Below are 24,530 nucleotides of genomic sequence, written 5' to 3'. Positions count from 1 at the left end.
ATGAGGCATTATGACATCACAATCTGAGCTCTAGAATGTTGCTACTTAGGATTTTGAAGAGTTTGAGGCTTGTGCAGATGAGGACAGAGCTTGCAGGAATGGTGCAGGGACAGGAAAAGAACTCGTGGGGACGGGAAAATGAGTTCCTGCGGGGACGGGGAAAAATTTGTCCCCCTGTCATTCTCTAGTCTATAGACACGAGATGGCTACTGGAGGTCTTTATCTGTCCTCATTTCTATGTTCGTCTCCAGCACTCACAGAAAATGTCCCGATTCTTTTCCACAGAGACAGTAGAGTCAGAACCGTCTTTCTTTGGTCCGTGCCAGGGCCTCCGGTCCCATCCTGCTCCGAAAGCGGATTCACAATCACAGCACGCTATTACTCAGGCTCCGCCAGCTTAGTCTCCCCGGGCGGCTCCTACGGGTCTTTGGGGTTGGAGAAGGGGGCGGAGCCTGACGGTGGGAGAAGCCGGGGCGCGTGGAGGCGCCCGGTGCAATCAGGAGTCGGCGGAAGTGGCGTCACCCGGAGGGGGCGGGGCGAAGGAACTGCGGGTCGTGGGCGGGCTGCGCCGCTGCTTCGCTAACGCCATGGCGGCCGGCGACGGGGGCAGCGGCGGTTCCTCCGAGAAGCGGTCCTGGATGCTGATCAGGCCCTCGGTGACGGAGCTGGGGCGGGAGGTGCGCACCAACATCCTGTGCACGGTGACGGGCTGCGGCAAGGTGCTGCCCAATCCCCCGGCGCTCAACATGCACCTGGTGAAGGCTCATGGCGTCCAGGTGCGGAGGAGGGGGAGGGGCACGTGGGGGTGCGCGGGAAAACTGCCCGCGTGGCCGTCGAAGCTGGAGGGGATGGGTACAGGGCAGGATAGAGGTGGAGGCCAGGGATGTGAATTGAGCTCAGCAGGGTGAGCAGTAAGAGTCAGGTAGTGGGTTCAAATCCCGCACTCCGGTATGAAGAGATTGAGGATCTCGGAATAGGTAAACGAACCTGATAGTTTCCATCCTGGATCCTCTAAACCACCTCCTCCTCCCGAATCTAAATTTCCCTTGCTGGATTCCATAATTCTTCATTCATCTTTCTTCAATCTTCATTTCAAATTGTATAATTTGTAGTTTAATGGAAGGCCTAGTAGCTAAAGCCCTAAACATATACCTATATCAACACAACTTACTCCACCCCACGCAATCCGGATTCAGAACCAACTACAGCACGGAGACCCTACTAGGAACTGTCATGGACATCACAAGACAACACCTCTGCACTGGAAAAAAAATGATGATCATACAACTAGACCTTTCTGCAGCCTTTGATCTAATAAACCAGGACATACTCATACAAACTCTAGATGCAATAGGAATTACAGGACAAGTTCTAACATGGTTTAAAGGATTCCTACAATCCAGAACTTATAGAGTCAAAACAAACAAAGAAAAATCGGAGCCTTGGTCCAATCCATGTGGAGTACCACAAGGATCTCCCCTATCTCCCACACATTGCCTCCCTAAGCTCCGATCTAGATAAACTAGGCATCACCTCTTACAGCTATGCAGATGACATCACCATACTCCTCCCCTTCTACCAACTTGAACCATCCATGATAGGCACAATACATGAAACACTTGAAACAGTAGCAACATGGATGAAAGAACACAAACTAAAACTTAACCCAGACAAAACAAACTTTCTTGAAAACTGCAAAACCCCAACCTTGACAAACATAGAAATTAACTCGATCTCATACCCCATTCAACCCACGCTAAAACTCCTTGGAGTGCTGATAGACAGAGGCTGTACAATGCAACCACAAATCAACAAAATAATAAAAACTTCATTCGCCACTATGATAAACCTTAGACAAGTCCGAAAATTCTTCGATAGAAAACAATTCCAACTTGTGGTTCAATCACTAATCCTAGGCCTAATAGACTACTGCAACATACTATATCTCCCCTGCCCAACAACAGATGAAACAACTCCAAACAATACAAAACAGCCCTAAGATTCATCTTCTCTTTGAAAAAATACGACCACATCACGGAGGCCTACCATGACTCACACTGGCTCCCAATACAAGCCAGAATACACTTCAAATTCCTTTGCCTACTATTCAAAGCTATAAACGGAAACAGCCCTTCCTACTGGAACAATCGACTAACTCACTCCACCTCAATCAGACACAGGAGAACCCACACAATATTCACACACCCGCCAACCAAAAATGTCAAACAAAAAAAATATATGACAACCTTCTGGCCACCAGAGCAGCAAAACTGGACCGACAACTCACCAATCTGCTGAGTTCAACCACAGACTACAAAACTTTCAAAAAAGAAACAAAAACCTTACTCTTCAAAAAACACATAAAACCAATATAGCTTTACCAATAAAGTCCCAAACTCCACCAGCATTACCAATCCACTCCTTAGCTAATTAGAAAATGCTCTTTTATAATCTTATGTATTAAGATCATAACAATTCTTATGTAATCCGCCTTGAACTGCAAGGTAAAGGCAGAATAGAAGTCACTAATGTAAAGTTTAAACCAGCAAAGAGACTTAAAATTGCAGATATCCAAGATGAATAAAGAATTATGGAATACAGCAAGAGAAATTTAGAATAGGGAGGAGGAGGTGGTTTAGAGCAGTGGTTCCTAACCCTGTCCTGGAGGACCACCAGGCCAGTCGGGTTTTCAGAATAGCCCTAATGAATATGCATGGAGCAGATTTTCATGCCTGGCACCTCCATTATATGCAGATCTCTCTCATGCATATTCATTAGGACTATCTTGAAAACCTGACTGGCCTGGGGGTCCTCCAGGACAGGGTTGGGAACCACTGGTTTAGAGGATCCACCATGGAAACTTGGAACCAGTCAGTTTTGGTATCAGGTTCGTTTACCTATTCCCAAGTCGGTTTCTGAGATACTCGATCTCTTTTCTCTTAATTCTAACACTCTTTATATCCTAGTGTGGGACCTGTACATTTGGATTGTTTTTGTTGATCCCACATACCATCTATTGGTTAGAATCAGTTGTGGGTTCAAATCTCATGATGCTCCGTAGCAAGTGACTTAATCCTCCACTACCCCAGGTACATTAGATTGTGAGCCAGCCAGATCAGAGAGGGAAAAATGCTTAATACCTGATTGTAAACCACTTAATACACCTTGTCCAAGAGTTTTTAATATATATAAATGTTCTTAAGGGGGTCCCTTGTACCATGTTTTGCTAATTTGTATGTTGCATCAAGAGGAATCTTAACCTACAGATATTCCTGAATTGAGAATTTTTATAGCAAAGCTAAAAAAACATCTGGCAGAACGAAAATCAGAGTTTGATAAGATGCTGAAGGAAAGAGACATTACTCTATTACTATGAAACATAATTTGAAATGCATCATTGAACTTGTACATTTGTACAGCATATTCTGATTTATCTCAAATGTGGATCGTGCTCACTGTTTTCGTATCTTTGGTGACTCATGGAGAGGATTTCATTGCTATACTAGTGACTCAAGGTTCTGATAAATTGGTAGTTTCAGGTCAGTGAGCCTGGGTGTGTTCTATGTAGAATAAATATGAACCTCTTTTTCTTAAGCACTATAGGTAGGTTTGACAAAATAAACTTTTGGTTTCATGCCAGGAAAGTGAGTGGTGACCAGATGCCATCCTGTTGAGGGATCAAAAGAAAGCGTGACTTAGTAAGTAAGAAAGAAATTTGACCACGTACTATCGGCAGCTGCACTGGCTACCAACGGAAGCCCGAGTAAGGTTTAAATTTGCCTGCCTCTGCTTCAAAGTACTATACGGCCTGACCCCCAAGTACATAACGGACCTTTTCGCATTTTCTAATAACAAACTCAAGAGAAACACACACCCAAAACTCATTTCCCCTCCAGTTCTAGAGGCTGCAAAATGAAAAAAAACACCACGAACACCTTCTCTCTCACCAAGCAGTCCTATGGGGCAAAGACATAGACCAACTGCTTTTGTCCACTACATACGGGGAATTCAGGAAACGCCTAAAAACAAACCTGTTCCAGAAATACCTACCAGAATTGACCCACTCTCCCTCCCCCTCCCTATTCCACCTGAACTTACAGCACTGTTATAAATATAATCTGTTATCTTCATCTTATTGTAACTTTATGTTGCTATTTATCCCCAACAGGTCCTGTCGGACATTACCTACTAAAATGTACATATTACATTTTCGCTCAGCAAATTGTATTTCTATACTATTGCCTCCTGAGGTCTCTGATCTCTGTATTTCCTCTGAATATCTACTTATTGTATTTCGCTGAATGTCCAGCACTCTTGATTGTAAACCGCCTAGAAGTCGCAAGATTGTGGCGGTATAGAAGAATAAAGTTATTATTATTATTAGTAGTAATGCTGTAAGTTGCGGGGGAGCCAGACTGAAACCAGCAGCTTAGCACTAGTGCTGCCCAATTTGCTGATTCGAATTGATTCACCAATTTCACTTTAGTGAATTGATTCAGAATGATTTGTTGTCTGAGAAAACTGGACTCAGCGACCAACACTGCCCCCAACATACCCCACACCCTCCTGGTGAGACCTGACATATCTCTGAGGCCACCTAAAGTAGCGGCAGCCAGTGGTGGCACCATTCTGAACTGGCTGCTCACGGCCTGCCCCGCTGGGGCCTTCCCTCTGCTGTCACTAATGACACGGCAGAGGGAGCCCTAGCGGGGCAGGCAGCAAGTAGCCCTTTCAGAGTGATGCAGCTACTGACCATCTATTGCCACCGCTGCTTTAGGAAACCCCGGAGGTGTGTCAGGTCTCATGACAGGAGAGTCAAAGTGGGGTGCTGCTGCACAGGGGGATGGGAGAGAGGGAGGAATGGAAAACTACCACACGGGGATGGGAGGGTGGAAGGGATTGGAAGCTGCTACACAGGAGAATGCCGGGGGGGGGAGAAATATGCTGCACATAGGGTGAGAGAGGAAGAATTGTTGTGGAGGAGAGGAAGGGAGAGAAGTGGAAAGGGGTGAGAGGGAGAAATCTTACATATGATGGAGGGGAGGGAGACATGCATGGAGAAGAGAGGGAGAAATGTTGGGCATAGGGTGGAGGGCATGGAGAAATGGTGCATGGGGGAGAGAGAGAGAGAGAAATGTTACACATCATAATGGAGGGGAGGAAGGGAGAGATGCTGCATGGAGGGGAATAGAGAGGTTTGATCCAGGGCACAAGGCAGGGGGAGAGAGAGATGGCAGACAGTGGAAAATGTTGGATATGGAAGTGGAAGGTAGAAAAAAAAAATTTATTTTCTATTTTGTGATTATAATATGTCAGATTTGAAATGTATATCCTGCCAGAGCTGGTGTTAAACAGCGAGTGTGTGCTAGGACCTAACAGAGAGAGGAAAAGTATTTTTGTTTATTTTGTTTACACCACAGCACCATTGTGGGACTGGAGAGGGAAAAGAGGGGTGGGGTGGGTGGAAAGGCAACAAAATAAACCCGCCAGGATGTTTGAAAAAAAACCAACCCAAAACCCACCCAATTGGGCAGGAAAATCAAATCGAAAAAATTTTCCCTGAATCGGGCAGCACTAGCTAGCACTCCCTAGAAACCAACCATGTGAGTACTGAAAAGTTGTATGCGGCTGGATAGTTCAGCAAGACCTCAAGGACTGAGGCAGCCAAGAGGGTCATTTTAGAAGGGCTTTCCACATCTAAAACGCAGCCATATTCGTGTTAAATTGATGGAAGGACTTGTTTATTTACAGCTCCTGGACTATTTGGAACAATTTCCAATCGGGATTTCAACCTCTCCACAGTACTGAGACACTACTTCACTTTTGTATTACTTGTGCATTTTGTTTAGTTTTTTGTTTTTTTCAGTTTTCTATACCGTTTTCCCAGGGGAGCTCAGAATGGTTACATTAATTTATTCAGGTACTCAAGCATTTTTCCCTGTCTGTCCAAGTGGGCTCCCAATCTATCTAATGTGAATGGGTCAATGGGGGGATTAAGTGACTTGCCCATGGTCACAAGAAGCAGCGTGGTTTTGAACCCACAACCTCAGGGTGCTGAAGCTGTAGCTTTTACCACTGCGCCACAGTGATCTTGCAATTCGATTTAAGCAGTGCTTTTGATCTACTTAATTGTTTGGACTCTATTGGCATCTCTGGCAAGTTACTGCAGTGGTTTCAGGATTTTTTAACATCTCATACCTACCAAGTCGGCTTTAATGGTGATTTCTCAGATACTTGGAGTAACCCCTGCGGAGTGCCTCAGGAATCTCCTCTTTCTCCGGTATTTTTCAATATCTGCTTCTCTGGGTTTGAGACTTATGTCGATATAAAAATCTTCAGTTATGCTGATGATATAACCCTCGTGATTCCCATTTTTTCTAATCTATCTTCTCAGTATATTCTAAAGCAGGGGTGTCCAACCTGCGGCCCCGTGAAGTATTTTGTGCGGCCCCGGTCGAGGGCGATACAGTGTTTTCCTCTGCTGTCCCCGGGTGTTTACCGTCTTGCCAGCTCCCTCCTCTGTCTTGCTGCAACATTTGCGCATTTGTGTGGCCCCAGAAACATTTTTTTCAGCCAGTGCGGCCCAGGGAAACCAAAAGGTTGGACATCCCTGTTCTAAAGGTTATTCAGACTGTACATTGTACACAATATTCTAAATGAGGTCTCACCAGAGTCTTATACAGAGGCATCAATACCTCCTTTTTCCTACTGGCCATACCTCTCCCTATGTAACCTAGCATCCTTCTAGCTTTTGCCATCACCTTTTCAACCTGTTTGGCCACCTTAAGATCTTCACATACAATCACACCCAAGTCCCTCTCTTCCGTCAAATCCTCCACATTGGCATTCAGGGCGAATTGCATTCAGTTTTATTGGTATAATCCTATGATACATAATCTTCTGGATCAGTGGGTTGAGATGACTTGGGAATAAGCAGCCTAGAATCTGTTTTGCTACTTTGGGACCTGGGATGGCCACTGTTGGAAACAGGATAGTGGGCTTTCTTTCACCATTATTGAAACCTCTCTGTTGGGACACCCTAAATGTTTTGATTAAACAGTATCCTTCAAGGATACTCCACACCGAACCATCTGCTCCTGGGTGAGTGTCGGCTTCCTCCTCCCCCTGCCCCCCCCACACACACAAATTTTAGTTTAAAAGGTGGAGTCCATCCTTTTGGAATAGGTTCCCACTTTTCCAGCAAGTAGCTCAGTTCTTAACAAATCTAAATTCCTCAACTCTACACCATCGTCTCAACCATGCATTGAGACTTCGGTCAAGACTGATATTCCTGTTGCACTAGAATAGAAGATTCTGTTTTTACCGTTGTTAATATTCTTGTACACAGGAATATCAGTCTTGATGCCCACCCTGTCAGGTCATTCGCCTGCTTCTGTCTCAGACATGTATGGAGGGTCAGACATCTTGTTAACTTCCACTGTCCCTTAACCCTTTCAGGACCAAGGGACATATTTGTCCCGTAACTTTAAAATCCTATAAATTTTGATTGGGATAGTCTACAGTTCTAAATTTGATATGTACGGATTCCATATGATACTGCCTTTATGTAAACAAACTGGTTCCGACATTCATTCATTAGCGTCGTTGCCAGATTGACGAGAAGATTCACTTGCCACACTGTCCATAAGCCAGAAGTTTGATTTTTAAAAAAAAAAATAATGATATTTCACAAAAAAAATCAATTTTTTGGCATCTGCAAGCCCTTTTTACCATAAAAATGTCGTCAAAACCACAAAAATTGGCCTACGATCCTTATGGTCCTGAAAGGGTTAAGGTCAGGGAAGAAAATAAATTTTATCATGGTATTTGCAAATTGAGTATCTTTTGAATTGTTGATGCAGGTTTCATACAAGTTTAATTTCTCCTCATTATGCATTGCAATGTGTTTTAATCAATGCTGTCTTTGTTGAGCAGAACAGACTTGTTTTATTTGGGGGAGAATCCCCGTGTTCTGTCCCTCTCATTGTACCCACTCTAGGGCTAACTAACTGCTTTGATACATAGTGAAGAAATCCAGCTTGGAGATAGGAGAAGAAGCAGAGGAATATGTAAATTGAGTAAATAACCCATTGGTCAAGGCTGATATTCCTGTTTACAAGAAAGAAGCTTAGCAAAGGTAAGAACCTAATCTTCCATTCATGGAGAGGGTGGTGGATGCCTAGAATGCCTTCCCTGGAGAGGTGGTAGAGGCAAAAATGTATGGGATAGACCCAAAGGATCCCTGAATAAAAAGAGGATAGTAGCGATACAAAGCTCTCGAAATCAAGAGCTACAACTTAATTTATGATGAGCAGTAGTTCTTAAATGGCAGCCCCAGCAGTGAAGCCGATGCCAGATGAATTTCTACACTCTAGGTCCAGTATGTGGCAAGGTGGATCAAGATAGGCTGGAGTAAGCTTGGATGGTGACTCCAGCGGTGGAGCAGTGTGACTGATGCCAGGTGGACTTCTACGGCCTGTGTCCTGTGTGCAGCAATATGGATCAGGAGCAAAAAATGCACATTTCTACCACATTCATTTGGTCTGTGTACAGGTTTTGGCTGTCTCAAGGGAGAGGGGGGGAAAACATCTTATAGTTGAACTTAACAAGTAAAATGAATAATTTCTGGGTTGTTGGTTTAACATTGCCTCAAAAATGAATGTGACTTTTGGGCAGACTGGATGGACCACGTGGGCCTTTCTGTGCCGTATGTATGGTACTACGTTATTATGACCCTCTCAGGACAGTTATTTCTTCAACTTCAAAATGGAATTTGGCCACTGGCTTTCTGCATCCCATATCAATGATTTTACAATTTCTTGGACAGAAGCATAACTGCGTTGCCAGTTTATTTAAATAATCTTTCCTTTTTATCCCTTCTAAGAAGTCTACTCTCTTTATTTCATTTTTAATAGAAACAATTTATTTCTAACCCTTCCCAACATTGATCAACCTACGTAGCACCGACCCTAAGGACACCCTGGCGGTCACTTTAAAAACTCCACAAATTTCCACCTTTGAGTTCTGTTGCTTAATCAGTTTCTCGTCCAATTTCTAGTATGTGTTTCAGCTCCCAAACAAAGGTGCTTGTAGCGCACACGTCTGCTCTGCTCTCTTAACTGATTTGACTAACTTCTTTGATAGACTAGACCAGGCTTGTCCAACGTTTTTATATAAAGGGCCACATTTTATACTGGGTAACATTCGGAGGGCCATAACGGTGTATTGCCCCCTTCTCAATCTTCACCCAGTCTTGTGCTCTCTCTCTCTCATGTACGCCCCCAGCCCTCACCCAGTCTCTTGCTCTCCATCATGTACCCCCCTCCCTGAGCCTCGTCTTCTCCCAGTTTCTTTCCCCCTTACCTGGCTTTCTGGGAGGTTTTTATGCTGATGAGGTTCTCCACCTAAACGCCTTAAGCCACAGCTGTGGTGGTGGGAGGGCTTTGTCTGAGGCTTTTCCTCCCAGTAGAACCCCGTCTGACTCATGTTCTAGTTCTTTATGCCTTCTACACAACCTTTGTGAATGTGTTTATTGTAAAAATCTTCAGCTGCAGAAGAAACATGGGGATTCCTTCTGCACCACTGTGACACAGCTCTCTGCAAATTTGAGCCACGTCATGCCAAAAGTTCAGGCTGAGCTTTCAGTTCCAAGTCTGACAAGACTTGAAAACCGCAAGAGCAAGCCAAACTTCTGACCCCGCATGGCTCAAGGTCGCAAAGAGCTGAGTTGTGGTGGGGAGCAGGAATTGCCACGCTTCTTGTTGCATAGAACTTTTTGGACCCCTGTTCGTTTACAAAAGTTAGATAGTTCTAAATCTAATAGATGCTGGCATTGTCATCTTGCTATAGGGACACTGGATCATCTGCTGTTCTATTGTCCGTTGATACTCAATTTTTAGAAGTCGATATGGGGACAGATTAATGCTATACTTGAGGCATCAATTCCTTTGACATATGAGACAGTCATATGTGGGACGATATTACATCTGAAGCCCTCATTGGACAGATGTAAAGGTCGGCTTTTCTTTATTATGACCGGGATAGCCATACAAATGATTACTCGCAATTGGAAGAATGAGATCGCCTTAACTTTAATTTTTGGTGGGCAAGTTTATGTTTAAGTTATAAATTTGAGAAGCTGAATGCGGATATGCTGGGGCATACTAAGAGATTCAAGTTAATTTGGGGCCCTCTGACGTCTTTTATGGATTCAATATAGTTGTCTTTTCCTTTATTTCTGTTGGTATAATGCATACACCTAGAGCAGGGGTCTCAAAGTCCCTCCTTGAGGGCTGCAGTCCAGTCGGGTTTTCAAGATTTCCCCCATGAATATGCATGAGATCTATGTGCATGCACTGCTTTCAATGCATATTCATTGGGGAAATCCTGAAAACCCGACTGGATTGCGGCCCTCAAGGAGGGACTTTGAGATCCTTGACCTAGAGGGAGGGGGGTGGGAGGACGGTATTTCTGTCGTATGGTTTCATTCCCTTATGAAATAGTGGTTGGGTTGGTTTTTTTTATGTTGTGTGGATTTTGATTGAATATAAATGCATATATGATTAATAGTATTTGTATAAATACTGTATTGCATTTTTTTTGTTAGCTTTGGAAACTCAATAAAGTTTTTAAACAAAAAAAAAAAATTGCCAAGCTTCTAAGGGCCAGAAAAAAGCACTTGGCGGCCGGTTTCTAGTCCACAAGCTGTAGGTTGGAAAGCCTGGACTAGACTGATATTGTAAACCACTAGCTTTAAGATACTTACACTTCAGTTCACCTGCAGCATTTCCAGCACTTTATTCACCACTGACATTAAACAGCGCTACAGTTTTCTGCTTTATGGTATAGAATTACAGTCTCGTGGAAGCTCTCCTCTTTCAAGTGATAAGTTAGACTTGGCAATGTTGAGCTGCTCCTTTATCCTGGGATATATTCCATTGGGTTCTATAGCCTCATGCACTGACACAGCTATGTCAATACATTGAATATTACCAGCTTGATAGCCGGTAATGTGATCACCCTGGTGCTTTAACTTCTTCTCCTAGTCTGAGTACCAACAGAAGTATTTATGGTATTTAAGATCTTTTTTTTTTTGTGATCTTCCTCTGATGTCAGGAACCAAAAGGCTCATTTAGTCTGGCCAGTTGCCAAAATGTTTTGCATGACAGACTTTGCCACTCCTTTCTCAGCTTCACTGGTTTCCAATTCAGGTTTACTTTCAAGATTTTAATCCTCACACACAAAGGGCTCCTTTTACAAAGCCGCGTTAGCGGTTTAACGCGCGTAATAGCGTGCACTAAACTTCCAGACGTGCTAGCTGCTACCGCCTCCTGTTGAGCAGGTGGTAGTTTTTCGGCTAACGCGGAGGGTTAGTGCGTGATTAAAAGTCGCGCACTAAAGCCGCTGATGCGGCTTCAGAAAAGGAGCCCAAAGTCTTTCATTAAGTTATCTCTTCATATCTCTCATCCCTGTATTCCATCTTGTTCGTTACGCTCTCTTGATTCTCTTTGGATGGTTCTTCCCGGCCCAAAATGGACCCATGTAGAGTCTACTAGGGGTTCAGCTTTTTACTACCAGAGATTCAAGACAAGGTTGGACAAGTTCCTGCTGAACCAGAACGAACGCAGGTAGGGCTGGTCTCGGTTAGGGCACAGGTCTTTGACCTGGGGGCCGCTGCGTGAGCAGACTGCTGGACGCGATAGACCACTGGTCTGACCCAGCAGCAGCAATTCTTATGTTCTTGTCCCTTCACTCTGGAATTCTCTCCCATCATACATTCATTCAGCTGTTGAAAACTCATTTTTTTCTCATTAGCCTTCCATTTCAGTTAGCAGAGACCCAAAGGTTTGCGGGGGGGGGGGGGCGAGGGGGGTCCTAGAAGGACGACAGGCTGGTTGGTCAGGGTCCTTTCTGATATGCATGTAACTGGATGTATGATCTAGCCTTTTAAAAACTGGAGTTTTTTCCATGTTTCTTAATTTTAGTATGTAAACCGCTTACTTATATCCTTATTTGGCACAGGCGGTATATGTGCTGAGAATCTGTATTTTTGTGCTTTGAACATCTCGCATCGATCTGTGAGAATGAGGCTCAGTTTTACAGGTCACATGAGTAAACTGTAAGATTCATATTAAACTTAATTTACCTTTTGTTTTTGCAGCAGGGAATAGTAAATCCAACGGTTAAAAAGAATCTGAAAACAGCACAGAAGCTGTACTGCTGTCCCATCGAAGGGTGTCCTAGAGGACCAAACAGGCCGTTCTCTCAGTTTTCTCTTGTAAAACAGGTGGGTATGAATTCACAGTTTTACTACAAGTCGAGTGTGGAAGGAAAGTGGGTGGGTATTAATTTCTTGGGATTTATTAACCACATTCATGAAGAAATGCACCCGAGGGCAGTGGACAACAGGTATAGTTTTGCATTAAACTTAACAATTTTATTAACAATATAGCGATAGTAAAATGAGGTAATGTTGGAGATGAGCAAATTGACTCCAAATAGAAATAACATGATGGATAAACACATTAAAAAGCACTTATTTGCTGCATTTTTTTGGTTCTAGTCTCTTGGTAACTATCTGCTTATTTGTTTTTCATATTAGATGCATTTTTTACTTAAGCAGTAGCACCTTTTAGGAAGATTATGTCCATCTGTCTGTCCTGTCTGCATGCATCTGTTTGCACATATCCAAATAAGCAGATTCATAAGGCATCACTTCAGTTAACAGAGAGCGGGGCAGAGCGGCAGCAAGGAGCCAGCAGGAGTCCTGGGGTCTCATGTTAAAGAGGGGGGGCAGCAGCAGTGAAGAGCCAGCAGGAGTTCCTGGATCCTTAGGAATTCCAAGTGCAGACGGCTGAGGGGAGATACGATTGAGGTTACAAAATCCTGACTGGTGTAGAATGGGTAACAAGTGAATTGATGTTTTTTGTGGGGGGTTTTTTTTTTGCTCTTTCAAAAATTATGAAGACTAGGGGAAGAGCATAAGGAAAGGGAATCAGAAGAGGAAGGGGATGGAAGAGTGGCGGGGGGTGGGTAGGGGTGGCAGAGGAGGGAGAGAGCTCACTCAAACATCCCCTGCCATTCTATTGAGTCACACTTAACCATGGCTGATTCAACTGAGCCCACACACAGACCTGCCTTAGTCTACGAACGGAGGAAAGGGCAAATGTGCCGTTGAGTCACTTTTTATTTTATTTATATACCACTTATATCCGAAGTGGTTTACATTCAGGTACTTTATCATATTTCCCTATCTTTCCTGGTGGGCTTAAACTCTATCTAGTGTACCTGGGGCAATGAGGGGATTAAGTGACTTGCCCAGTATATTTTTTAAGCATTTTTGTTTGCAGTGGTGTATATTGTGCCATTTTTGTGGTCTCAATTTTAGCTCATGCTGTATTTGTGCTTACATAGGGGCAAATATTGATCACTGCCCAGGTTTCATTATATTCATAGTGGTGGAAGTGGCCAGACAGAAAGAGCTTGTGAAATCAAGATTGGAAAATTGCGCGCACCCTAGCCCCAGAGCACTGCAGCGAACTCCCAGGGGAGCCCCCTTCAAAATTGTGCATCTGTGGAATGGCCCAGCCCCATCTGCTGAAGTGATCCAGTAACAGCCCCACACTCAGTGCTGCCCGAGGAAGTCGGCTGCATGCTTTATAGGCTGACACTAAAATTACATTATAGAACGATTGGACAAACAGATGATTAACATACAAATGATTTTTCTTACAAACTTTACTTCATTGCCATATCATGATGTAACACTTAGCATATATTTATGTATAGCTCTCTCAAATGATCGTCAAAGTACTCCTACTGAGTTAACGTAAATCTAGAAGGTAAGTATATCATAAAGTCGTTAGGGGGTCAGATCATAGGACCTCCTATAACCCATATGTTATACCAGGTCCGCGTCCTGAGGCGACGCTTTAATCATTTATACACATACCTCCTTCCCTTACTTTCACTAAAAAGAAATCATACTGTGTGTGTGTAGAAGCAGAGTTTGTAAGAAGCATCATTTGTTAATCATCTGTTCGCCCAATTGTTCTATAATGTAATTTTGGTGTTCTGGGCAGGATGCTGTATTGAAACCCTGACACTGGCATGCATGGTAGTGCCGGTGTCAGTGTCTGAAGTATGTTGCTGATTTCCTCAGGCAGCATGGAGTTTTGGCCTTCACCAGCAGACAGCTTCACCTGGCGGAAGGTGAACATTCCCTCCAGCAAAGGTAGGACTCCAAGCTGCCGCTATCCTTGTTGCCAGCAGAGGAGGGGGGAAGACTTGAGAGGAAATAAGAACATAAGCATTGCCTCTGCTGGGTCAGACCAGGGGTCCATCGTGCCCGGCAGTCCGCTCCCGCGGCGGCCCCCCAGGTCCATGACCTGAAAGTGTTCCCTACCTAACCTAAAATATCCATACCCTATTCGCTCAATGTCCTGTAAGGTAAACTTCTATCTGTACCCTGTAATCCCCTTCGCTTCCAGGAAGTCATCCAGTCCCTTTTTGAACCCCAGAATTGTACTCTGTCTTATCACCTCTCCGGGAAGCGCGTTCCAGGTGTCCACCACCCTCTGAGTGAAGAAGAACTTCCTTGCATTCGTTATGAATCTGTCTCCTCTCAGTTTTTCTGAATGACCTCTTGTTTTAGTTGTCCCTGCTAGTCTAAAGAATCTGTCCCTCTCCACCTTCTCTATGCCTCTCATGATTTTATAAGTCTCTATCATGTCCCCTCTCAGTCTCCGCTTCTCCAGGGTAAAGAGCCCCAGCCTGTCCAACCGTTCGGCATATGAAAGGTTCTCTATACCCTTTATCATCCTCGTTGCCCTCCTCTGGACCCTCTCGAGTATTGCCATGTCCTTCTTGAGGTATGGCGACCAGTATTGGACGCAGTATTCCAGATGTGGGCGCACCATTGCTCGATACAGTGGCAGGATAACTTCCTTCGTTCTGGTAGTGATACCTTTTTTGATAATGCCCAACATTCTGTTCGCTTTTTTTGAGGCCGCTGCACATTGCGCCGCCGGCTTCATTGTGTTATCCACCAATACCCCCAGATCTTTTTCTTGGCTGCCTTCCCCGAGTACCCTCCCTCCCATCGCGTAGCTGTACATGGAGTTCCCCTTCCCTATGTGCAAGACCTTACATTTCTCCACATTGAAGCTCATCTGCCATTTTTTTGCCCACTCACTCAGTTTGTTCAGGTCGCTCTGCAGTTCTTTGCATTCCTCAACAGTTCTGACCCTGCTGGAGAGTTTTGTGTCATCCGCGAACTTGATAACTTCGCACTTTGTCCCCGTTTCTAGATCATTAATAAATATATTGAACAGCAGTGGTCCCAGCACTGACCCTTGCGGAACACCACTTGTGACCCCTATCCAGTCAGAGTAGTGCCCCTTTACTCCTACCCTCTGTTTCCTGTCCGCCAACCAATTTTTGATCCATCTGTGCACATCCCCTTCCACCCCGTGACTCCACAGTTTCTTCAGTAAGCGTTCATGGGGCACCTACAGATGCCGTGAAAAAATAAACACTTAAGAGTGCTGTGAACTGAGAGTCTGAGAACCAGTCTTAGTTGAATTATGAAGGAAAACTCTGGGATGAGAGGGCATAGAATGAAGTTAGGAGGCGATAGGCTCAGGACTAATATACGGAAATACTTTTTTACAGAAAGGGTGGGAGATGCCATCATGTTTCTATGTGTTGAATAGCGTGGGACAGGCACATGGGATCTCTTAGGGGGAGAAGGAGATAGGGGATGCTGCGGAAGGGCAGATTGGATGGGCCATTTGGCCTTTATCTGCCATCATGTTTCTATCTAAACATCCTGCTGCTCTGATTTGGGAATGACCATAGACCTCTCTCTCTCTTTTTGGTCATGTCCCAGCACTTTATGAAAATGCACGCAGAGAAGAAGCATAAATGTGATAGATGCAAGAACTCGTATGGCACCGAATGGGACCTGAAACGGCATGCAGGCTACTGTGGCAAGACCTTCCAGTGTACATGCGGTTGTCCTTACATTAGCAGAACAGCATTACTGTCTCACATCTACAGAACGGGGCATGAAATCCCTGAAGAGCACAGGTAACGATAGACTCTGAAGAGACCCATTTCATGAAATTTATACCTCTGTACGCTCTTAAGAAATTGTGTAGTACAGTGTATAGTACAGTGTGTAGTACAGTGTATAGTACAGTGTATAGTACAGTATATAGTACAATATAGTATTGTGTAGTACAGTGTATTGTGTATTGTGTAGTACAGAGGTAGGAAAGAAACCAAAGAAACAATTCTGTCTCCCCATAGAGCTGTCCCTTCAAAAGAGGGTTTAGTTAAAGGAAAACCATTTCTGCTGTTTTCTGAATGCTTATATCTGATTTCATTCAGTTTTTGAAATTATAATCAAATTAGTTCATTAAACTCTCCATAACCAAGAAGATTTATTTTTTGGCAAGACCAGTTTAGAACAAATAAGTTATGGCCATCTATCTGCAGATGGAGACAAATAAAAAAAAAAGTAGGTCCAAGTCATTTACCCCCTTAAGGATATTGTTCAGTATTTTTTTTGTCTTCAAGTGGAGGATGAATGGTTCATTCATCCCTCCTTTTGATGCTCCTAACCCTGTGGTTTCTGGTATCAGTCAAGCAGAGGGTTACTTCTATTTAATTGTGCTCAATTTCTGAGGTTTATCATCTAAGCTCAGTTTTTGTTTTCTTTTGGGTTTTTTATTTATCCTTTTTCAAACAATATCACAAGTATCCACTTGTTACAGCAAATCAGAGTATTCGAATAATAACACACAATAAGTTCCAATATTAACATAATAATCAAGGAAAATCCTTCCAGTATTTAAATTTTAAATTGAAAACATTCAAAAGAAATTTTTCATCTCTTAAGAAGACTTCAGTTGTACAGGGAGAGACAAAATTTTAGAGATAAGGAGATCTCATTAATAGGAAACAATAATCAATATAGTAAAAGAAATGGCTTAACGTGCATTAGAACTTCCGGTCATTAATTATTGCTACCCTTACAGCATTTTCTTAGTATCCAGGAAGCTGCAAAGATGTTCAAGCATATAAAAGATATATTTAATTCCGATGTATCTTATCAAACATTTGCAAGGATAACTAAGCAAAAAAGTTGCCCCCAGATTCTTTACTTTCTCTCACATAGCAAGAAACAACTTCTTCTGATCTTGTGTAGATTTTGTCACATCTGGAAAAATCCAGATTCTCGGGCCCAAAAACAGGTCCTGAGAGTGTCGGAAGAAGGTTCTCATAGCATTTATATCTTGTTCGAATACCAAGGACAATATTAATATACCATGATATTCAATATTTTCTTGAGTGGTTTCCAATATATCAGTCAAATTATTTAAATCCATAGAATGAGATCCATCATTTTGTTTGTCCGGTGAAAAAGATTCAACTTTTCTTGGAAGATAGAATACTTTGTTTATAGGAGGAATTGCTTCAAGAGGAAATTTCAAATTCTCAATAAGATACTTTTTAAACATATCAAGTGGAGTAATAGACAAAGACTTAGGAAAATTTATAACTCTAAAATTAAGTCTTCTACTATGATTTTCCAATTGTTCAATCTTCTTTAAAAAGACTCAGTTACTAAGTGGTTTTGGGTTCCTCAATCTCCAGTTAGGGTGACACCCAGTGGTTCCAAGTCACTCCCCTCCCACATGCTTTCCTTCTCTGTGAGGTAGCTCAAGGGGTCAGGTGAGGATATGTTCAAGTGCTGCCCAGCTGTACACCCACCTGTCCCTCCCGAACCTTGTGCTGACCTTTCTCCATGTCCAACTTAAATCCTAGTGGTCCACTGGTGTGTTGATCCACCAGTTGGAATGGGAGCGATCCTTCCCTCCCCCAAAGTGAGGTGTCGGGTCCTATCCTGTCCATCAGCTGGCTGTAGAATAAACATGTTCCCCTTTCTTCCCTCCCTCCCTCCCTGCTGTAGAATCAATACGTGCCCCCTCCCCCTACCTGCTGTAGAATCAATGCATGACCCCTCCCTGGTGTAGAATCAGTGTGCTTCCTCTGAGAAGCAACATACGCTTTCCTCCCCCCCCAGGGTCTACCTTAATCATTTGGTGGTTGAGCTACTACTTATATACCACTGAAAGGCTTACACAGCGCTGTACATTGTGGCATTTATAAACAGTCCCTACTCGGAAGATCTTACAATTTAACTTGGACAGACAAACATGACATATAGGGTTGGGGATGCAGAACCCAAGGTGAGAGGAGTTAGGAGTCAAAAGCACTCTCGAAAAGTTGGGCTTTTAACTGGGCCTTGAACACTGCCAGAGATGGAGCCTGCCCTAGGGATTCGGGTAGCTTGTTCCAAGCATACGGCACAGCAAGGCAGAAGGGACGGAGTCAAGAGTTGGCAATTGAGAAGGGCACAGATAGGAGGGACTTACCAGATGAGCGGAGCTCATGGGAGGGGTGTCATAGGGGGAGATAAGTGATGAGAGATAGTGAGGGGCAGCTGAGTGAGTGCATTTGTAGGTCAGTAAGAGGAGTTTGAATTGTATTCGTAAATGGAAGTGAAGTGACTTTAGGAGAGGGGTAATGAGAGTAAAGTGACTCCCGGAATATGAGTCATGCAGATGAATTCCTGCAGCAAATCACGAGACTTGAAGCAGTCTAGCAAATTGCTAATGGAACTTTCGGCAGCCATTTTTCAGCGAGACTACGCGCATAAGAGGATTGCTCCTGCCTCGACTCACCTCCTGGACCACCAGTGATTAAGGTAGGCCTGGGGAAAGTCTTATGCCAATTTTTTGAGGGAGGGTGCACGCAATGATTCTACAGCAGGGAGGGAGGGATCGCTCCCATCCCGGCTTGGTTCACCACACCCCTGAACCACCAGGATTTAAGGTGGACCCAGATATAAACAGAGACTGCCATTTTTTTGGCCCCCAAATCTTGGTTTATATTCAAATATATACAGTACCAAATTTTTATGGGAAGGTCATTGCCTCTTTTTTTTTTTTTTTCCCCTCCCAACAGTCTCTGGCGTATCCTGCTGACTTTATTTCTTATCCTGACTACATCTAATATGGGTTTTGTTTAGGCTGCTTCCAGTTATTCTTTTCAGCAAGTTCCTGCAATTATCTTGATGACGTCGGATACAATCCTGTGGAACATATTTAACGGGGGTAAAAAGGTTCTGTCTATTCGTCCACAAGATTGGTTGGTTGAGTTTGTTTCATTGCCTGGCTTCTCTGTTTAATGGTCCCATGACCTGAGCGGTTTCTTCAGCTCTCTTATAGGGCAGTAGAAGGATGTGGTTTACTTTGATTTCATATGCCTGTTTACACTCTTGAACACCCATTTTGAGTACCTTTCTGTGGTAACGACAGATGGTACCTATTTTCAAGACTCTCTGCTATGACTTGGGGTGGGGGGGGCTTTGTTCCCTCCCTTTTGGTGCCTCTTGCTGCCTTATAAACATCTCATTCAAACAACTTCTGCTAACGCATAGTTCCAGCAACCTCCTGTGCTGGTTGGTGGTTTCTGTGCCTATTTATTTTGCTCGTTCTCCCAAAAGGAGCCCAGAACGGGCTACAAGAATACATTCATAGTATGGGTAGGACAGATTTTAGTGAGAAATACAGACTTTACAGTATGTACAAAGGGGTTTAGATTACAGCATTTGCAGTATAGATATAACATGCAGACTTAAAAATACAGACAGTGGACATTAGATAGAGTGTGAGCCCACCAGGACAGAGAGAGAAAAGTTTTTCTGTAACTGCTCCAATGACTTGGAATTCTCTTCCTTTATATATAAGACTCGAACAAGATTTGCAGAAATTTAAGAGTAGTTTAAAGTGCCTTCTTTTTAAAGAAGCCTTTAACTGAAAATATAAAGTCCATTTAAGAGGTAATACTTTACAATTTCTGCCATCTCCAAAACTAGATTTCTAATAGCTCTCTTATTCGACCCCACTTCTGCCAGCAATCCTCTTCTTCTTACCCTCCTAATGTACTTCCCTTATATGTACTTTTTCTTCAAAAATTGTATTTCCTCCCCTCTTTCCTATCGTTTCCCGTGGTTTTAAAAGCAATTACCCATGTAGGTCTGATCAATGTATTATGTATAAGTGATTTCTCTAAAATCATATTTTTATCTTTTGTACAACGCTTTGTAATTTGGAAAAGCGGTTAATCAAATAATATGAATAAACTTGAAACTTGAATGTAAACCAGACTATAAGTGGTATATAAAATGCTTAAATAAATAAACACATCCCTCTCTTGCCCCCCACCCCTTATGTATGGTGCCATCTCTTTCAGCCCCCACACACACCCCTTATCCCTTCGTCTCTCCCTCATCTTTCTGTTCCACACACTCACACACCTATTGCTAACATGTCACTCATGCCACCCCTCCCCCAAACACACACACAGCTACCATGTTCCTTAGAGCCAGCCTATCCCTTTCTCTTTTTCTTCATTGGCTAACACTTTATTTTCTTCCCATTTATCCCTCCAGCATAACTATTTTTTTTTCCTTTTAGCGCCTTCCAGTGGCAGCATTTGTTCTCCCTCTCCTCACAGGCAATTTTCAAGCAGTTCCCTCCATCTTTACCTGTTCTGCAGTGCACAGGAATTCTTCTTGGGCAGTCAGAGGGAGCATTTTTGTCAGCATCACTAGTTGGGGCAAGATCAGAGAGGCTTTGTGAGGACTTCAGCATCAGCGAGGAAAGAGCCTTTTCTGTCATCTTGCAACTGGGGCAGGACTGGAGGCTATCTGAGGGCAGCTATGAGGAGGGATCCTTTTTACCAGTATTGGTAGCTGGGGCAGGATCAGACACTATGTGAGGGCATTAGCAGCAGTGAAGAGGCAGCCTTTTTGTCGCTTGAGGCAGAACCTGAGATTCTGTGAAGGGAGCCTTTCTACCGTGTCGGTACAAGAAAGCTCTACAGTGGTGAATAAGTCTCAGTAACAGGCTGTGGAGCATTTATTGGGAGAGAGCAGAATCTTGCACAGCATACTGGCTGAGAAGTAATGTACCTACTATATTAACCTAGCCCTTCACCAGAAGGTACTATTTAGAGGCCCTCGGTATGTTTATCATAATCACAAAAGTAAAATAAAACAGTTTCTTGATCATGTCTCTTTAGCTATAAATGACAATACTGTATTATTATTAAAACTTAGCCAAAAGGAAAGATTTATAAACTATAAAGAGTTTTATCCCAGGACAAGCAGGCAGCATATTCTTAACGCATGGGTGACGTCACAGACGGAGCCCCGGTACGGACACTTTTAACTAGAAAGTTCTAGTTGGCCGCACCGCGCATGCGCGAGTGCCTTCCCGCCCGACGGAGGAGTGCGTGGTCCCCAGATTCTTCATTTCCGCAGAGCAAAGAAGACGCATGTGTTTTCAACGGCTGTTGAAAAATCTGATTTTTGCCTTCCCGCTCGCGAAATTCTCTTCTTTTTGTTCTTTTTCCCTTCGGGTTTCTTTTCCGTTCAAAAAAAAAACAAAAACTTTTGCTTTTTCTTTTTTCTTTATTCTTCAGGCCGGCCCCGGTGGGGCCTGTTGCCACCATACAGGCCTCCGGTTTTGATTTTGCGGAGGCTGTGTTTCCCTTCATGCCCCCTCAGCCGGGCTTTAAGAAGTGCCAGCGGTGTGCACGCCCGATCTCTCTCACCGACCCGCACAATTGGTGCCTACATTGCCTGGGTCCAGAGCATCGGGCTGACACCTGCACCCGCTGTGCTACTCTTAAAAAACGTACATTAAAAAATAGACAGATCCAACAGAATATCCTTTTCGGTACCGGATCTGCCATGGAATCGGCCGTGCCGTCGACGGCACCGCAAAAGTCGGCACCGACTACTTCGATGCCTGATCCTTCCTCGGGGTCGCTAGCACCAGGTAAGCCGGCTAAGAAGCCTTCCACTTCCCTTGAGCGCCCGCCTGCCACAGCGGCGACGCCGGTCCTCCCGACATCACGCCGACCCCGCAAACGCTCCGCCACGATTTCGGTGAGTGCCTCGTCATCGGCCTCCTCATCGCCGGGGCATGGAGCGGCACCTATGGTACCGAAAAAGAAAAAAGCGGTACCGGTGCCTCCTCTGGACGATCGCATTGCGGCCATACTCCAAAGCCAATTGCAGGAGCAACTTCAGCAGCAACTCCAACACCTGTTGCCAGCAATGTTGGCCCCACTCCTTCCGGTACCGGACCGGCCCGAGCCTCGCACCATACCACCGGTGTCGACCCCATCGGTACCGTTGAACACGTCCATGCCGGTGCTCGCGGCTGAACCACTCAATCCTCCTGTGCAACCACGCTCTGATGCTGACCCTCCCCAACATGAAGACCGACACCGGTCCCACCGGGACCGGCACCGGTCTTCCTTCCCCGGTACCATCTCGATGCGCTCTGGCAAATCTCTCTCTAAGACTCGCCACGCTGAGCCATCCATACCACCGTCCCGTCCTGCACACACCGACGTCAGGGACCCGGACTTATGGGAAGAATCCCCACCCGGTACCGATGATGAGGCTTCATCAACGGACGAGGAACCCTCGATGGTCGATACCGGTTCCAAACCTGAACAGTCCTCATTCACTAAATTTCTAAGGGAGATGTCGACAGCTCTTTCTATCCCATTGGAATCCGACTCTAAGAAGTCCCAGGCTTTCCTCGACGCCTTAGACTTCGAACAACCCCCCCAAAGAATTTTTGAAGTTACCCGTCCACGACATCTTAAGGGAAACTTTTTACAAAAATTGGGAAAACCCTCTCACGGTACCGGGAGCCCCTCGAAAACTGAATAGTTTGTACAGGGTCATTCCTATCCCGGGGTTCGACAAACCTCAACTACCCCATGAATCTCTTCTAGTGGAGTCCACCAGGGCTCCAGTGTTTATGCCTCCACCCCTCCTGGCAGAGAGGGCAGAACGATGGATAAATTTGGCAAGCGCCTTTATCAAAATTCAATGCTTGCCAACAGGGCTAATAATTACACCTTCCACTTCTCCTTCTACATGAAGCATCTGGTGCAACAACTCTCCTCCTTACAAAAATACATCCCTGAACGTAAGGTTCCTGTTTTTCAACAACAAATTTCCAGTCTACTCCAACTCCGGAAATTCATGGTGCGCTCCATTTATGACTCTTTTGAGTTGACCTCTCGAGCATCTGCCATGGCTGTTGCCACGAGGCGCCTGGCCTGGCTGAGAGTTTCTGACCTCGACATTAATCACCAAGACCGCCTGGCTAACGCACCTTGTCTTGGTGATGAACTCTTCGGGGAGTCCCTGGACTCAACCACCCAGAAACTCTCGGCACATGAGACCAGGTGGGATACTCTGATAAAACCTAAGAAGAAGACTCCACCTGCTCGCCCCTACAGACAGCAGTCTTCCTACCAACGCAGGTTCTCGGCCAGACCTCTCAACCCGCCTCAACAACAGCCTCGCCGGCCTCGGCAACAACATCAAACTCAGGCTCGCTCACAGTCTCACCAACCTGCCAAGCCTCTCCCTCCGTCAAAGCCATCTCAGCCCTTTTGACTCTTTTCTCCAGGGCATAGCCAGTCTCCCACCATCATTGCCTCTTCCTCAGCCGATCGGAGGATGCCTTCAACTCTTCCTCAGCCGTTGGGAGGTCATCACATCAGACCTGTGGGTCCTCAACATCATTCGCCACGGCTACTCTCTAAACTTCCAGACTCTTCCACCAGACAATCCTCCCATAGAGTCTGTTTCTCACTCCTCCCAATCCCTTCTCCTCCTGAAGGAGGTTCAATCCCTCCTTCTTCTCAATGCCATCGAAGAGGTACCCCCAGCCCAAAGGGGTCAGGGATTCTACTCCCGCTACTTCCTGGTTCCCAAGAAGACAGGAGACCTCCGTCCCATCCTCGATCTCCGGGACCTCAACAAGTGTCTGGTCAAGGAAAAGTTCAGAATGCTCTCCCTTGCCACGCTTTACCCTCTTCTCTCTCAACGCGACTGGCTATGTTCTCTAGACCTCAAAGAGGCCTACACTCACATTCCAATCCATCTGACTTCACGTCGCTACCTTCGATTTCAGGTACAGCACCGTCACTATCAGTACAAAGTGCTACCCTTTGGCCTCGCATCATCGCCCAGGGTGTTCACCAAGTGCCTCATTGTGGTGGCGGCCTTTCTCAGGTCCCACAACCTCCAGGTGTTCCCCTACTTGGACGATTGGTTAGTGAAAGCACCTACGTCTCCTCTTGTGCTACAAGCCACTCAGCACACCATCTCCTTCCTCCACCTCCTGGGGTTCGAGATCAACTACCCCAAGTCGCATCTGCTTCCCACACAGCGACTTCAGTTTATTGGAGCCGTCCTCGACACCACTCTGATGAGGGCGTTTCTTCCCTCAGACCGCCAACGGACCCTGCTCCACCTCTGCCGTCAGGTGCTCCTTCGTCGCTCCATTCCAGCTCGGCAAATGATGGTCCTCCTGGGCCACATGGCCTCGACGGTCCATGTGCTTCCTCTGGCGCGACTC

The 24,530-nt window shown here is 44.9% G+C and overlaps 1 protein-coding gene across 1 annotated transcript in view; it reads left to right on the top strand.

Annotated features, from left to right (window-relative positions):
- The first annotated feature begins 510 nt into the window (after positions 1 to 510).
- Positions 511 to 24,530, top strand: part of ATMIN (ATM interactor) — a 41,887-nt gene continuing 17,867 nt past the window's right edge. The window contains exons 1-3 of the mRNA XM_033941162.1: positions 511 to 776; positions 12,161 to 12,286; positions 15,890 to 16,089. Coding sequence (XP_033797053.1) covers positions 588 to 776; positions 12,161 to 12,286; positions 15,890 to 16,089 — 515 coding nt within the window. The 5' untranslated portion in view covers positions 511 to 587. The remainder of the gene's footprint in view (positions 777 to 12,160; positions 12,287 to 15,889; positions 16,090 to 24,530) is intronic.

Source organism: Geotrypetes seraphini, chromosome 4 (genome assembly GCF_902459505.1).
Source record: "Geotrypetes seraphini chromosome 4, aGeoSer1.1, whole genome shotgun sequence".
In the NCBI taxonomy this organism is placed as follows: domain Eukaryota; kingdom Metazoa; phylum Chordata; class Amphibia; order Gymnophiona; family Dermophiidae; genus Geotrypetes; species Geotrypetes seraphini.
This window is presented reverse-complemented; position numbering and strand designations above follow the sequence as displayed.